The sequence below is a fragment of the Rhea pennata genome, chromosome 1 (assembly GCF_028389875.1).
Source record: "Rhea pennata isolate bPtePen1 chromosome 1, bPtePen1.pri, whole genome shotgun sequence".
In the NCBI taxonomy this organism is placed as follows: Eukaryota; Metazoa; Chordata; class Aves; order Rheiformes; family Rheidae; genus Rhea; species Rhea pennata.
This window is the reverse complement of record NC_084663.1, coordinates 2,184,048-2,197,775: the sequence shown is the minus strand read 5'-3', so window position 1 is coordinate 2,197,775 and position 13,728 is coordinate 2,184,048. Positions and strand designations below refer to the sequence as shown.

Below are 13,728 nucleotides of genomic sequence, written 5' to 3'. Positions count from 1 at the left end.
TGGGTGTTGCAAGACAGCCACGAGCCAAGGAATTTGCAAAGGGAATTGTTTCTGCTGAATCACTGATGATCCCCAAATCTTGAACCTGTTACACCACCCGGTTTTCTCTAATCTCAGTCAAATCAAGGCTGAGTTTTTTCACTTTCTGAAACACCTCAGATAGAGTAAATAGAGTCTGGAAGGGGCACAGAACAGAGGGAGATAGGGGTGTCTGGGCAGAAAATCACTGCTAACCGGCTGCTTTCCCCCTCGCGGCACAGGAGGAAGAAGTGAAGGAGGTGGTCAGAAGCGAAATGAGTGGCAGATGCGGTAAGTCAGCCAGCAAGCTCCCCGTCTGTTGCGCGGGACACCACTCTGACACCTGCCAGGGACTAAATTGGAGCAATTTGAGTGCCAGCACAAGCTCGCTTGGCAGAGCAAATATCACCCCATTAGCAGCAAATAGAGACATGTCTCCTCTCCACGTTCTGAGATGCGTGCAGGCTTCTGGGCCAGGAGGTCTCCATTGTAGTCCTGACCTCTTACTCAAACTCTAATTCTTTTTCCTTTCAACTCTCTATCTTCCCATTTCTGTACCAGTGGTTTTGTCAGAAAAGCTTTCCTCTCTGGCCTCTGATTTCTCTGTGATTGGCACATGGTGCTGGGCCACGAGGGAAAGTTTGGAGCTATATTTTTCCTAATAAGGACTCTAAGCAACCTTTTAATTCCTGTCACCTTTCTTGCACGTCTTTACACAAAGACCTCTCTTCTCTGGCAGTGAAACAGGGCTATAACAACAATAACAAAAATGGGGGGAAAACACATTTGAGGAGGGTTTTACCCCACAGTTCCCACATCACAAGAGTGTCTAGGTTTTGTGGTCTTGCTTTCCTTGCCCTGTGGTGGTTCAACCTGCTGAGGACAGGCAGAGAGCTGCCCCACTCCTGCCCCAGACCTTCGGGCCTGCTGACTGGGGAGCAGTCTATGGCCAAATAGGGTTCAGATCCACGATCTTCAACTTTCCAAGATGCTTCAGCCATTAATTTGGAGTCACAGTCGATTCTACTAAGAAATATTAGGAGACGTTTGAACGCTATTAAGAGAAAATATGGAAAATGCTACCTATGAAAATAACGATTTGGTTGAAAATCCGGTTTTCATAGGGAAAGAGAAGTAGCAAACAAACTTTCGATGGGCCTCAGCTCTATCCGTTGCCTCCCCACAAGGCTGCCGTGTTTTGGTTTTACCTTGTAACTGCCCAGATCACGGCACTGTCAAGTCGGCCTGTCTGTCTTATGTTTGCAGATTGTGCGGGTGAGTTTGCAAGGACGCTCGTGGGAAGGCTGCTCATTTCTTTGAAGCCTCAAAATGCATGCAAATTTGTGTGGTCAAGTAAAGGATGTTCTCCTTACTCCAAATGGTCTGAAATCCTGAATGAAAAGGTGCTGTTGAGAATAGGCACTTTTTCTGTGATTCAGCATGGGCTGTCACCCTGGATCACCAACTGCTTTTGGACCCTGGCTCTAGGGAGGCTGTTTCTTGAGGCAAATCTGAGAAAATTGGCTTGAGAAGAAGGCCAAGAGGTCTCCTGCTTTCACCCTGTGCTGAAACACAGGATCAACACTATTTCTCACAAACCCCTGTGATACCTGTCCATTAGAAACTGCAGCCAAAGGAACACCGTTCCCTGCCCATGAAATAGATCCTGTTCCTTCACCATCCCAAACCATAGTCACCCATAAGCTCCACCATCTGACACTGCCAGTGAAAAGCCTGTGGTGTAGGTGCCTATATATCACTGAGCATTTAAGCTCCCATTAGGGAGAGCCAATCCATAATGTCCATGAAGTCCAGAGTGTGAGTCCACCAGCACAAAGTGTCCTCCTCCACAGCTTGTTTTTCAGTCTATATCCAGCCCTTCCCCTACCTTCTCTCCTCTAGACCAAGCAAGCATGACTCTGGGGCTTTTCCAAATCACTTTTTTTTTCCCTGTCATCGTCTAACCCTCATCATCAGTTTCTCCAAGTAGCCCTCTTCTCTGCTACCTGCAGTGCCAAAGTGGGACACTAACTCCAGCTTAGGCACCAGCAGCATGGAGCAGAGCAGCATATCTGACTTGCAACACTCCGTGCATCACCACAGGATGTCACTGGTCTTTGTGGCACGAGGACCTTACTGGCTCACACAGCACACGTTCTCCTCTGTGCAGCCACTGCACTGTTACTCATTTCCCATCTTGAAACCGTATTTAACATTAATGTTATAAACAGGAGTAGTCTAAGGAGGATTTTCAGAGCAGCAATTTGCCTCTAATATACAGTGAACTCATGTTCTTCAGGAATGGATTTGCTTTAATTTTTGCTTCATAACTGTTGCTCTATTTTTTTTCCAGACCTTCCTAACAGAGCACTGTTTCAGAGTATACAAAAGTAGAGCATTTCACAAAGCAGGAACTTTCTAAACAGAGAGTCAGATCAAGAAGCAAGGAGCTGAAATCTTTGGTGGCATCTTTGCCCTGGATGTAAGGGGCCAGTAGAACGGGTCCTTTCCGAGCTCTGTTTTGCTCATGCTCTATGTTTAGAAAGACAGTCTGTCAGGGCACAGGTCATCTGTCACCAGGTGTCTTTCCAGGGCCCCAAGTACTGGTATCACATCCTTGCCCAAGCCTCTGCTTGCTTCTGTAGCATAAGTCAGAGCAAATGAGTCTTGCATGGTGAATGCTCTTGGACACTCCAGCCTTTGTGCTCCTGTGAAGAACGACCCTCGCTGAAGCGTTCTGCATTCGTGACTCAAGTGTTACTCAAGGAGTCTGCCTCTTAGGAGAGGCCCGGGGTACATGGGCCTCTCTCCAGCACTCATGCCACCAGTGCTGCGTAGATAAAATTAGAATAACCCAGCTTTGCTGGCTACTTTTCCTTTAGCTCATAGGTCCTCAGCTTTTTTATAAACAATTCTTATCTGAGAAGACTGGCAGTGCTTAGCACTTCAGAGGGTCCACACCATAGAGATGCTACTGGTCCAGCAGAGTTTAATTTTATTATGACTCCATCCCAAGTAACAACTTGGAAGATGTCGGGCTATCCCAAGGAGACCCGCTGCACTGGTTGGGAACCACTTCCTCAAAATCAGCTTTTATTCTGAATAAGTTTAGCGTGCTCTCCCCCTATTTCTTGAGAAGACTGCAGACAGTATAATCTGTCTCTGATTGCTTGCCTATCTATGGAATATATGTGATTTGGAAATAGGTTTCCTACCTTGACCACGTACCCTACTAGTCTGTAGGTTTTGGCCAACAAAATATTGTCTTGTGACTTTCCTCCCATACTATGTCGTGCTACAATTATTTTTCAAAGCATGGCAGCGTCACTGTCAAGCTTGGCTCTGACTTCATCACCACTGATCCAGTGATTATATCCACAGGCCTAGGAGCAGCTAAAATCAACAGGAAACTCCAAGTGTATTTTCAGTCTCGGGAACGCACGAGGAGGGATGGTGAAAGCTGGAAAGAACTGCTTAAAAAAGCTCAGAACATGACAACATCGGAAACGTCAGAGGAGTCCTTCATGGAACCAGCCTCATTTATTACAGGTAAATGCCACCGCACAGCTACATACTTGCTGCCTTTACTACTGTGGCAGCTGATGTCCCACCTCTCCCAGAGCTGGCCTTGAACCACATGTTAAATACTTTTCCCTTGGACTGGGTAGAAAAGAGGCAGCAATGGGATTTCTGAGGAGGACTCTCACACTGTGACTCTCCATGCCAGAAAGGGCTGGTCAGCAGATCAGAGATGCAGTGAGCCGATGGCCCTAGATGGGGTGATGGATGAGGGAAAAGCCAGATTTGTGTGGCTTCAGGCTGGGGAGGGCTGAACACGGGGCAGGCACCAGTCATGGGAGGCCCATGTTCAGCATCGAAGAATGGACACACACTGAAATGTTGTAAGGAGCCAGCTGTTTTTAGGTTGATTTTGTTCTCCCCTTCGCACCATGGCCTTTGCTTCCACAATAACTTCTAGTAAGGCTTCTTACCAGCCAGAAATTACATCTTTGAGACCAAACACTTGAGCTATTACAGGCTATTTCTGTCCAGGGTCTCATGAACCCTTTAATGGGTAAATCTCATGATTACAGCTAATGGGAAAACAACCAGCTCCATTTCTCTCCCATTGTGTTGCCTGAGAGAAGAGGGAGAGAGAATTGGAGAGAAAGGCCAAGGCCCTGCACTGCAAATGCATGTGTACAGGTCTCCTGTGTAGAAACATCAGTGGGCTTGCTGAGTCCCCTCACACAACACCTACATCTGCACAAGGCAACTGGTCAGGGCCAGCGCATGGTCCAAACACTGCGATCAGCCACACTTTTAACTACTATCAAATTTCCCAGTACAGTTTTGCAGTATGGGGTAATTCCTCAGGAGGCTCCAGGACCACCCTGCTATTTCCAGCAGGCTTTGGCATTACTGGCTTGAGGGACTTCTGGGTACCACTGCCCTCAATTTTCACAGCTCCCTGGAGATGACTTAAACTCAGCTGGACTCATATAAGCTGCCCTCTTCCAGGTCTGTCACATCTTCTAGGCCAGATCACAGCCACCCACAGTCTGCTGCTTCTCTCTGAAGCAGGATCCTCCAACCTCTTCCTCAGGGCTTGGCCCTAATTCTCTGCTTGTCTTGGCTTACAGGAAAAACTGAAAATGTGGTGCAAAAGGGCTGGCAGGAAGACACAGAAAACTATGGACTTGCTTTTGGAGGGCTTTCTGCACTCAGTGCTCAAACTCCAAACATACTGCATGAAAGGGCATGGCTCAATGGCAAAAAGAAGAGAGTTCAGATTGATTTATTGCTATTCGATGTCTAAGCTTAAGTAAGAATTTCTTTGTGGCTTCTGCAGTGTCCACAATCCCTTCCAACTACCCTGGAACAGCAAGCTGGGAGAGGCATAGTGAGAATCAAGATGTTTGTGCTCAAATTTCATCATCGAGAGGAAAAGGGTGGGGTAGAATGGATGGGGCTGCCTTTGGCACGGGCTGGAGGATGGCGTCGGTACTTCAGCTCAGAGAAACGGGTACTCCCATGGCAAGAGTCATCTCAGCACAAGGAGGTCATCTGAAATAAAAACGGGATGTGCTCCTTCAGCACTCCTGAGAGTGGTAGGCTCCAGCTCAGAAGCAAGGCTCTCAGAAGCTTAGCCATGCAGGCAAGGGGCAGCAGCCAACTGTCCAATCAGCACCAAAGCTGGCTAATCAGCCTGCTGGTTGGCCAATGAGCGCATATGTTGGCCAATCATCACCTAGGCCAGCCAGTGAGCACACTGGCCAGCCAACCGGCATGCAGGCTGGCCAGTCAGCTCTGCTACTCCAAAAGCTACTTTAGAAAGAAGCATCTTGCACCTTCTCACCAAGGGAGACACCACAGTGTTGTGTACTTTCACACCCCAAAAGGGATGGCAGCTTATACAAACTGCTGACCTACAGCTTATATATGTTGACCTTTATTATCCATGATGGCCCTTTCTGTGAGCTGAGGGAAGTGTTTTAAATCAAATCCATTGATAATGCCCTCCCTTTTTTGTACCCATATCAACTTCTAAGGGCCAGATCCAACCCCCAAATCCAGCTGAGCCTGGAATCTGACTCCAAACATCATCACCTTCCTCCTCCCCATCCCCAAGGAGCTGCCTGCTCTCACCTAATATATTTGTTGTGCTTTGAAGACATCATCCATCTGGGTTTAAATTCACTTTATATTGTGGCAGCGTTGGGGATCTGGGTGGTTTCAGATCGATGGAGTGTACCACATGTTATTGAATCACTGCGGCAGCCATCACCAGCTGACAAGGCCATTAAAGCTGGGTCGGAGGTGGGAGGGCTCATAAATCGTTCCGCTAAGTGATGAGTGTGGATAGATGCTCTAAATGTTAACAGGATTCTGCAATTGGAGGGTTATTACTACCAGATTACAATTGCTTCTGGCTTTTCAAACCTCGCAAATTTACAGCATTTATCTCCAGCAAACAACCACAAATATTTCCCTTTTCTCTGACTAACATCCAGCCTTCTTTGACTGAGTTGTTTAACACCATTAAGAATTTTATTGCCACTGATTTCCCCCCCGTACCAATTGCTCTGTGACATTTATTAAGAACTTGTTAGGCCATGGAAAGCAATGTACGGCTCCACCAATCAATATTTAAATGGCAGCTAATTTATTTGTGTGCCCTCATTACTTCTGATTTTCATTTGCTTCCTCAGCAGCTTCCACTGATAAGCAGATAATGGATCCCTCTCAGCAGAAGCGCCACGAAGCCCACGGTCAATTACCAGGTGAAATGTGCTGAATTAAATGACATTTAGGCAAGTCACTTCCCAGCTAGTAAGTGCTTTTCTTGCATTGAGATTGAGGGGATGCAGCACTGAAAGAGTTACACGTGCCAACGAGCCTCAAATCTCAGCTTTGTACTCAGCTTGGCATAGCTGCGTTTTCCGGGAGGAACTTGGCTGGGACTGAGCTGGTGGAGAAAGTTCTGATCCCATATTGGTCAGCAGCAAAACGCATAGCAAGAGTCTCCCCTGGTCAACACTCCTGCAGGCTGCAAAGACCCTCCGGGAGCCAGAGGGTTAAACAGCCCCTCCAAGGCTCTGAGACCACAGTGATGGGCACCCCAGGGGCACTCAGTGGTGCGGAGCCACAAGCAGCTTATCCCATCTCATCTTTGGCTCCTACCAGGCTGGATGCTGCCACATTTGCTCCGCAAGTCCCATTGCATCAGGGCACAGTGCTGAACGTGGGTAACTGGGAGCTCTGGTGACCTGACCCACAGAGCCCACTGGCCAGGAGACCGGGAGGGAGCCAGGGTGGCAAAGCGAGTGTTGAGGGGATCTGTGTCCTTGCAGCCACCTGCCTCCAGCCGATGGACGAGGGCTCCTGCCAGCGGTACGCGCTGCTCTGGTATTACCACCCGGAGGCGGACGCCTGCCGGCCGTTTGTGTTCGGGGGATGCCGAGGGAACGGCAACCGGTTTGAAACCAAATGGAAGTGCGAGCAGCAGTGTAAAATGGCAGCAGGTAAGGGAGGCCTCTCCTTGGCATGGGACCAACCCTCCTCTTCCTCCGGCCTTTCCAAGTGGAGGTACCCACACTCCTCAGCTTACAGAGCACCCTGGGGAGCAGGGAAGTCCCACACACGTGGGGATGGGTATCCCACATGTGGAGGGCCAAGGTTTGCAGGGGTTCGGGGGCTGGTGCCCTCTGAACCCTGCACTGCTTTGTCCACGTGTCTTTCTGCTTTCTGCAGCCACCAGGGACTCAGGGCAGAGTCCGAAGCTGGCAGAGCAGCACTGATCCAGACCAGCTAGTGAGCAGTCCGCAGCACTCCCTGCTTCCAAGGCATGCCTCATCCAGGGAGTCACTGGCAAAAATTCATTCTTGGAAGCACATCCAGGCTCCTGTTCGCTGTGTCAGTCTGCACAGCTCGTCCTTCTCTCCAGAAGAAGCTCAGCCGCTCGCAACACGGGAAATCGCATCCTGCTACTGCTGGCCCTGGCAGTAATGCAAACCTCACTGCTGCAGAGCAGTGTTAGCTGCCACTGATGCAAACTTTCCTAGAAGGATGTTCCTCTGTCAGTCTTTTCTCCACATGGAGAAAACCCTCTTGGCTGTAAGAGAAATGCATTAGTTCTCCAGAATAAAATTTAAAAATTCTAATGGGGTTCATTTTTACTCTATCTTTGAAGGCTTTTAAGAAAGAGAAGGAAATTAAAGTTGGGATTCCAATCTAAGTTTGGGTTCCTTTCAGAATTTTCAAGTGGTTCATATTTCGTTGGTTGCTGTTTACACTCACCCCTAAATACATAAAATCAATACCATTGCACAGGATGGCCTGCTCAGAGCTTTCCGATAAGCCATGGACTTTGCACAACCCTTGCTCTTATTCTGTCAGGATGAACGCTGTGCAAATATTCTCTTTCTCTTAGCCCTCTTTAGGACACACAGTGCCATCGTGGAGAGCAGAAGTGCTCTTTGGGGAACAAGGAGTGTTTTGGTCTTTGACTGGCCAGGAATGAGGGTCTGTTTGCCCCAGTGAAGCCACCCCTGTCTGGCTTCCCATTCTCTTCTCTCAGTCCCCTCTGCAAGAGGTTTACATCACTTACTGGGGAGGACAGTCCTTGTTTGTTGATTATAAGAGGAGGCATACCAGACGAATTGGCCAGTTTTGCCTAAGTGCCCACATCTGGCATATCTCTGGCTGTTTGTCTGCTGTCCCTTTGTGGGGAGAAACAGACACTGCTGAGCAGAAGTCATCCAAAATGGGGTCAGCTGTAGTGTGCCCCAGAAGTGCCCATTTCTCCTCGCTGGCCATAACATGTGCTCAGAGCTAGTCTGGATTGGGACACCCACCTTATGGATGTCTGAAATGTTATGAGTTGATCTGGGGCACACAGTCATGCTGTGGTGGGGACCTCCCAACCCACTATGGGTGAGGGAGGTTCAGGAGGAGCCAAAGTTGCAGCCAAGCTCCAATGTCGCTGTTGTTTTCTCTCTTTCTTTGCTTTTGAGAATCAATCAGAGGAAGGTGAGTGGCTGCACTTGCAGTTTAGATGAAGGAACATGGAGTTGCAAGAAACACCTCCAGGACATCTCAGAGATTGGATAAGACAAAGCAGTGAACGCAAAGAGGTGACAGATGTTGGCTCTGTGAGGGATGACTGTAATTACGAAGAGAAAACAAATTAGCATGATAAGAGGGAAGTGTCTGACTGCTCAGGAAAGCTGAAATTTTTAGAGGCTTGTGACCACTCTACTCACCCCGTAAAACTATTGTGCAAAACTAGACAACACCTACCTCTGAGTTTATTTCCATAAAATAAAAGTGTGTTAATGGTGCTTTGTATAATTCTAGTTATCTGGTCATAGGATCAGTAACCCTTTGAGAAAGGCAGATAGAAAGAAGCTGGGAGTTTCCATTGCCCTGTGTTGGACAGGACAGGCTGCTAGAGATCTGGTCCGTGGCAGACAACTTTTCTGCTTTGCCCCGAACTCCCTGGGGCCTTTGGCAAATTTCTCCTTCTCCTTCAACTTCCCGTTAACGAGTATTCCTTGTCTAAAAATGACGCCTCTCAAGAGAGACGTGGGTTGGTAACCCAAGTCATCGCAAGGGCTGCCCAGTGCGCGAATTCCCTCTGTGTATGAACCCCCAAGGGTGTATCAATTGCTGGCACTGACCAGTCTGATACCCTCAGGCAAGTCCCCTGTAGCCAAAGCATCAGCTCATTCTCCTCACGACATCCTTGCAATTACAGCCCAGATCCAGAAGGTTTTCAGGCAGCGGGATATGCACAGCTGCGAGATGTGCTAGTCACGCCTTGTAGCTTTCTGCCAAATCCTGCTAGATCCTCCCCACACTGATGAGACTATGTAAATGGGAGATTAAATCAACAGCAGCAGCAATTCCATGTGTTCAGGCAGTGACTTCAAAGTCGGGCTGATTCAATATAGAGCATCCTGTACAACATCCTCCCCTATAAATACTCTAAGATTTCTATAAATGGTGGCTCTTCTATCCCGTATAGACAAGAAATGTGTTCATTAAAAAAATTACATTGCATTGTGTCTTCAAGGATTGCACCGGGAATTTTCTTTCTTCCTCCAAACAACTGTGATGGGAATTTAATGGTTAAATGGGGGGTTGTAGTGGGGTGGGATGGTGTGTCAGGGGAGAGACTGTTAGGAAATTATCAGCAGGTTTTAGTAAAAGTTGGCTGCACAGACAACCTGGCAAGGTTGAGTTCTGATTTTCCTGGCCAGGGAGCATTGCTGCCCACACAGTTGCCCAGGAGGCTTCGTCATTGCTTTGGTGACACAAGAAGGCCAAGACATGTTCCTCTCCTTGAAATTAACCCTCTTGTGGGGATATGTTCTTGACACATCCACCAACCAAACCAGATGAACCCATATCATCTCCTCCTGGGGATCTCTGAGTAGGGTGGCCAAACCCTGACAGTCTGGTGGCCAAACCCGTTGGCTGTTAGAGCATCCCAAATCCCAATTAACAAGGCAGAGGGTTAAGGCAGAGACAGCTCGAAGCGGAGGAAGCTATGCAGAATGGCTAATTGCTGGGAGAAACTACTACTGGCCCTGCCTTTGTGTCAATGGGATTGCTTCCAGCTCACATTCACAGGCTGCTGTTCTCCATCTCTCTGATGTTGGCAACATAGATAGAAGCAGGATAACCCTAGGCTGCAATGTCCCAGGCTCTGAGGAGGGGGTCAACAGAACTTTTCGGCATTTTATCCCCCCACATATAACATTTTTTTTCACTTTAAAAAGACGTAATCTTGTAAAATGACCCATTTTGCAAATGTTGGAAATGAAACAAGTGCCATTTTCCGAATGACATTTGCAGCCGCTCCTGTCAAAATGATGTTCAATATCAAAATGTATTTCGGCAAGAAAAACATTCAGATATCACATCATAGCAAGAAAAAAAATCTTCTCTTGGAAAAGAAACAAAATGTTCCTGGCTGAGTAAAACATTTGTCCCAGCCTTATCCAAAAGAAAAGTCTCTGCATTTCCAGGTGAGACCACAACATCGCCAAACGGGCATTTTTCTTCCTGGCTGCAGACAAACGCCCAAGTTTTCACCCCCCGGCTGGAGAGCTGGCTAAGGCAGTGGCGTGCCTGGCTGTGAAGATGCTGACAGCCTCTGTCCCACACTGGGCGCCACCATTGTAGCAGGGAGGTGGGACCCCATCAATACATCACAGCACGAGGGCTAGGATTCACATTTGTGTTTGTGCGGTTCAGGATATCCTAGGGAAAGCTGTTTGGCTATGGGGCGGTGTCATACCTGCCCAGTCTAGGTGATGTCTCTGAAGCTTTAGGACATCTCAGATGGCGTTCCCTTCTGCCCAACTCCAGCTCCAGTGGGAGAGCTGCCCAGCGCCCAGCACGGGGTCACACAGGGGAAGTTGTTTGCCAGGCAGGGACTGCCTGGGGGAAGCCCTTGGCCCTGTGGGTGCTCCTGGCACTGAGGTCATCTCAGGCCAGGTAGGAAGGAGTCCGCTGGCCACAAGACATTGGTTATCACAATGATGACCAGCTCAGGTCATGGCTGGATTTAATTTTTCACTCCAAGAAATTCACTATCCAACTCTCCGGCTCTCTCCAACTTGTTTCTGCTTGTTAAAAGACGGGTAGCCATATTCAGGACGCCAGCAATTGCTCCTACGATGGACTTAGATATTTTCTATGATATTTAAGGTCAAGAGAACCATGAGCTATATGGACACTTCCATCAGGAAGGCTTCCCCGGGGAGTTCTTCACATCTCTGCTCAGAGTGAAGATTCATTCACCTCGCTAGGCACTGATGTCACCTAACCTCACCCATCTACAGGTCAAACATCACCTTCTGAGCCAGCAATATCCATGCTCTTTATATATTCAAGAGAGAGAAATAGGCACTTCTAGGGTGAGATCTGTCTGCCCCGTTTTAGACATCACTCTTAGGATGAGACGAACTGCACACCAGCAGGGCACATATCTCTACAATGATTATAAAAGGGCTTAGACAGTAAGTCAAGTCAAAATCTTGTTATGGACCGCAAGAAAGACACTAAGTAAGAACTTAGTCCAATTACTGTTTTAACAGTCTAATAGTCCAAATTGTTCAATTAGCACAGAAAAGCTTCATTAATGATATAAATAGAACTGTTCATACCCAGTATCTACACCCTTCTTCTGCTGTGGTGCTCACCTTGCCAGCATCCCAAGGCTGACAGCTTCAATCTCCTCAAGCAGAACCTGGGAGAAGGTAACGATGAAACACCACAGCCCTGAGGTCTTCACCAGGAGGCATGTGATGCCCACGATGGGGTTTCCTCCTCCCCAGTTGTGGGTCCACCTGAGGCTGTTTTTAACCTTCCTCTCCCCACCACCGGCTTCCTTCTGCTCAGCCCCATCTCCTGCAGGAGGGTTGTGCAGCACCCAGCACGGGTCACATAGGGGATGTTGTTTGCCAGGCAGGGACTGCCCAGGGGCAGCCCTGGCCCTATGATTGCTCCTGGCACTAAGCTCAGGCTGAGCAGGCAGGAGACCCTTGGCTACCAGACACTGGTGATCACAGCAACAACCAGCGACAGCCACAGCCAGCCCAGAGCAGCCCTAAGACAGTCATATCAGCATAAAACCTGTGCCCATCTGCTAGCGATGTCAAAAATTGTATTTATGAGGCTGCAGGAGCTTTGGGCTGGCTCTAGCCAACCTGTGACCCAATTCTGGATCTTCCCCAACCCAACTTCTCTGTCCTGGACTCCTCCCAGGATGTCCAAGTCTGCCTGTCACCCAGGGTCAGGCATTCAGCCAAATCTGCCCAGAGCTCTGGACTTTGGCCCAGTAGGGAAGGGAGGTTTTCCCAATGAGAGGGATTTGAGAGGAAAAGCCTTGGATTGGCCTTCTGACAAAATGCTGGACTGTCTCACTCCTGCCTCCTCTTACGAAGCCAGCCCACATGTAGCTGCGCTATTTTTGATGATGCTAAGGTGCATCAGGAGTATCTTCTTGACCCCAGCTCAAGCCCTCCTGGCACCAAGCACAGTCCTGATGACACGCTGGGCAGAGGCATCCTGGGCTCCCAGCCATGAGCAGACTGCTTCCAAGTCCAGGGTGATTTTTGCTGGCTTTAGTTCCCACCAAAGAGTTACGACTTTTTCACTCATCTATGCCGCTGTCTGATGAGGTTGCTACCCTAAACAATGACATTGGGTTATTGCCACCTGAGGACTCATTAATAACTCAAAGTGGCACTTATTTACCAAAATCAAGAAAAGAAAGCCTTCCTCCATGCCCTGTCTGCTCTCCTAGGGACATCAGCCCTGCATTTTATCATTTCCCTCAGGCTATTAACTGCAATGAGGCACTAGAGCAGCAGAGGGTGCATTGCAGTGGGCTAGTGAAATCCTTGGTAGGCAAGTTAGGTTGACAGCAAGTCTGACAAGGCGATAGAGTAATAGCAATCGCATAAAGCTCTCTCTTGTGGCTGTGACTCAGCCACAAGCTGAGGCTCTGAAGGTAACTGTAGGATGCACATGTGCAACACACCTTGGAGTCCACGGTGCCGCTCAGCTCAGCCACACTTGCTGCTGCATCTCCAACAGGATGACACGAGGCTGGTGACGCAGGACGGCAACCCCAAGGGGTGGCATGAGCATTTCAAGGATGCACTTGCCCAGGGACAAGGAAGGTTGCTCCAAGGTGGCCTCTAGGTTTGCTGGTGAGAAGCCCACGGGATTGCAGCACCAACCGTGCGGAGGACATCCCACTCCGCAGGCTCAAGACCTGGCACCCACCAGAGGATGCAAGGAGCATCTCCACCTGCCTCGCTGCTGCCAGGTCACTGATGGAACAGACAGCTTCATTTTTGCTTGGAAGTCTAGTGCCTTCATTAGAAAGGAGCTTCAACCCCCCACACACTTGCCTGCAGTGCTGCCAGGAGGAAAATTTCTTGGCAGCTTTGGGCTCCAATCTTTGCTCAGCTAGGAGTGTCCCTATCCCAAATCCAGGTTTAGGGGCCAAATTTGGCCACCTGCGTAAGCTGCCTGGTTCCTGCTGCAGTCAACAGAGAGCTCCCAGAGGGTGATTTGGTTCAGGAGCAAACTGTGCTTGCAACAGCGACAGCTGAAACGCTGCCCTGCACTCTCCGCACATCTCCTCACCCTCAAGCCACAGGGGTCTGCTCCCCCCTCTAAAACGGG

At 48.9% G+C, this 13,728-nt stretch overlaps 1 protein-coding gene across 19 annotated transcripts in view; it reads left to right on the top strand.

Moving 5' to 3' along the window:
• Window positions 1-7,674, top strand: part of LOC134142700 (collagen alpha-1(VII) chain-like) — a 131,067-nt gene extending 123,393 nt beyond the window's left edge. For 17 of the 19 annotated variants that reach the window (XM_062580175.1, XM_062580129.1, XM_062580138.1 and 14 more), the window contains 5 exons: window positions 261-309; window positions 3,400-3,567; window positions 6,231-6,302; window positions 6,873-7,043; window positions 7,273-7,674. In XM_062580175.1, coding sequence (XP_062436159.1) covers window positions 261-309; window positions 3,400-3,567; window positions 6,231-6,302; window positions 6,873-7,043; window positions 7,273-7,319 — 507 coding nt within the window. In that variant the 3' untranslated portion in view covers window positions 7,320-7,674. Of the gene's footprint in view, window positions 1-260; window positions 310-3,399; window positions 3,568-4,661; window positions 4,968-6,230; window positions 6,303-6,872; window positions 7,044-7,272 lie in introns of those variants that run through there. The other 2 variants (XM_062580120.1, XM_062580213.1) reach the window with 2 other exon arrangements.
• Window positions 7,675-13,728: the final 6,054 nt, after the last annotated feature.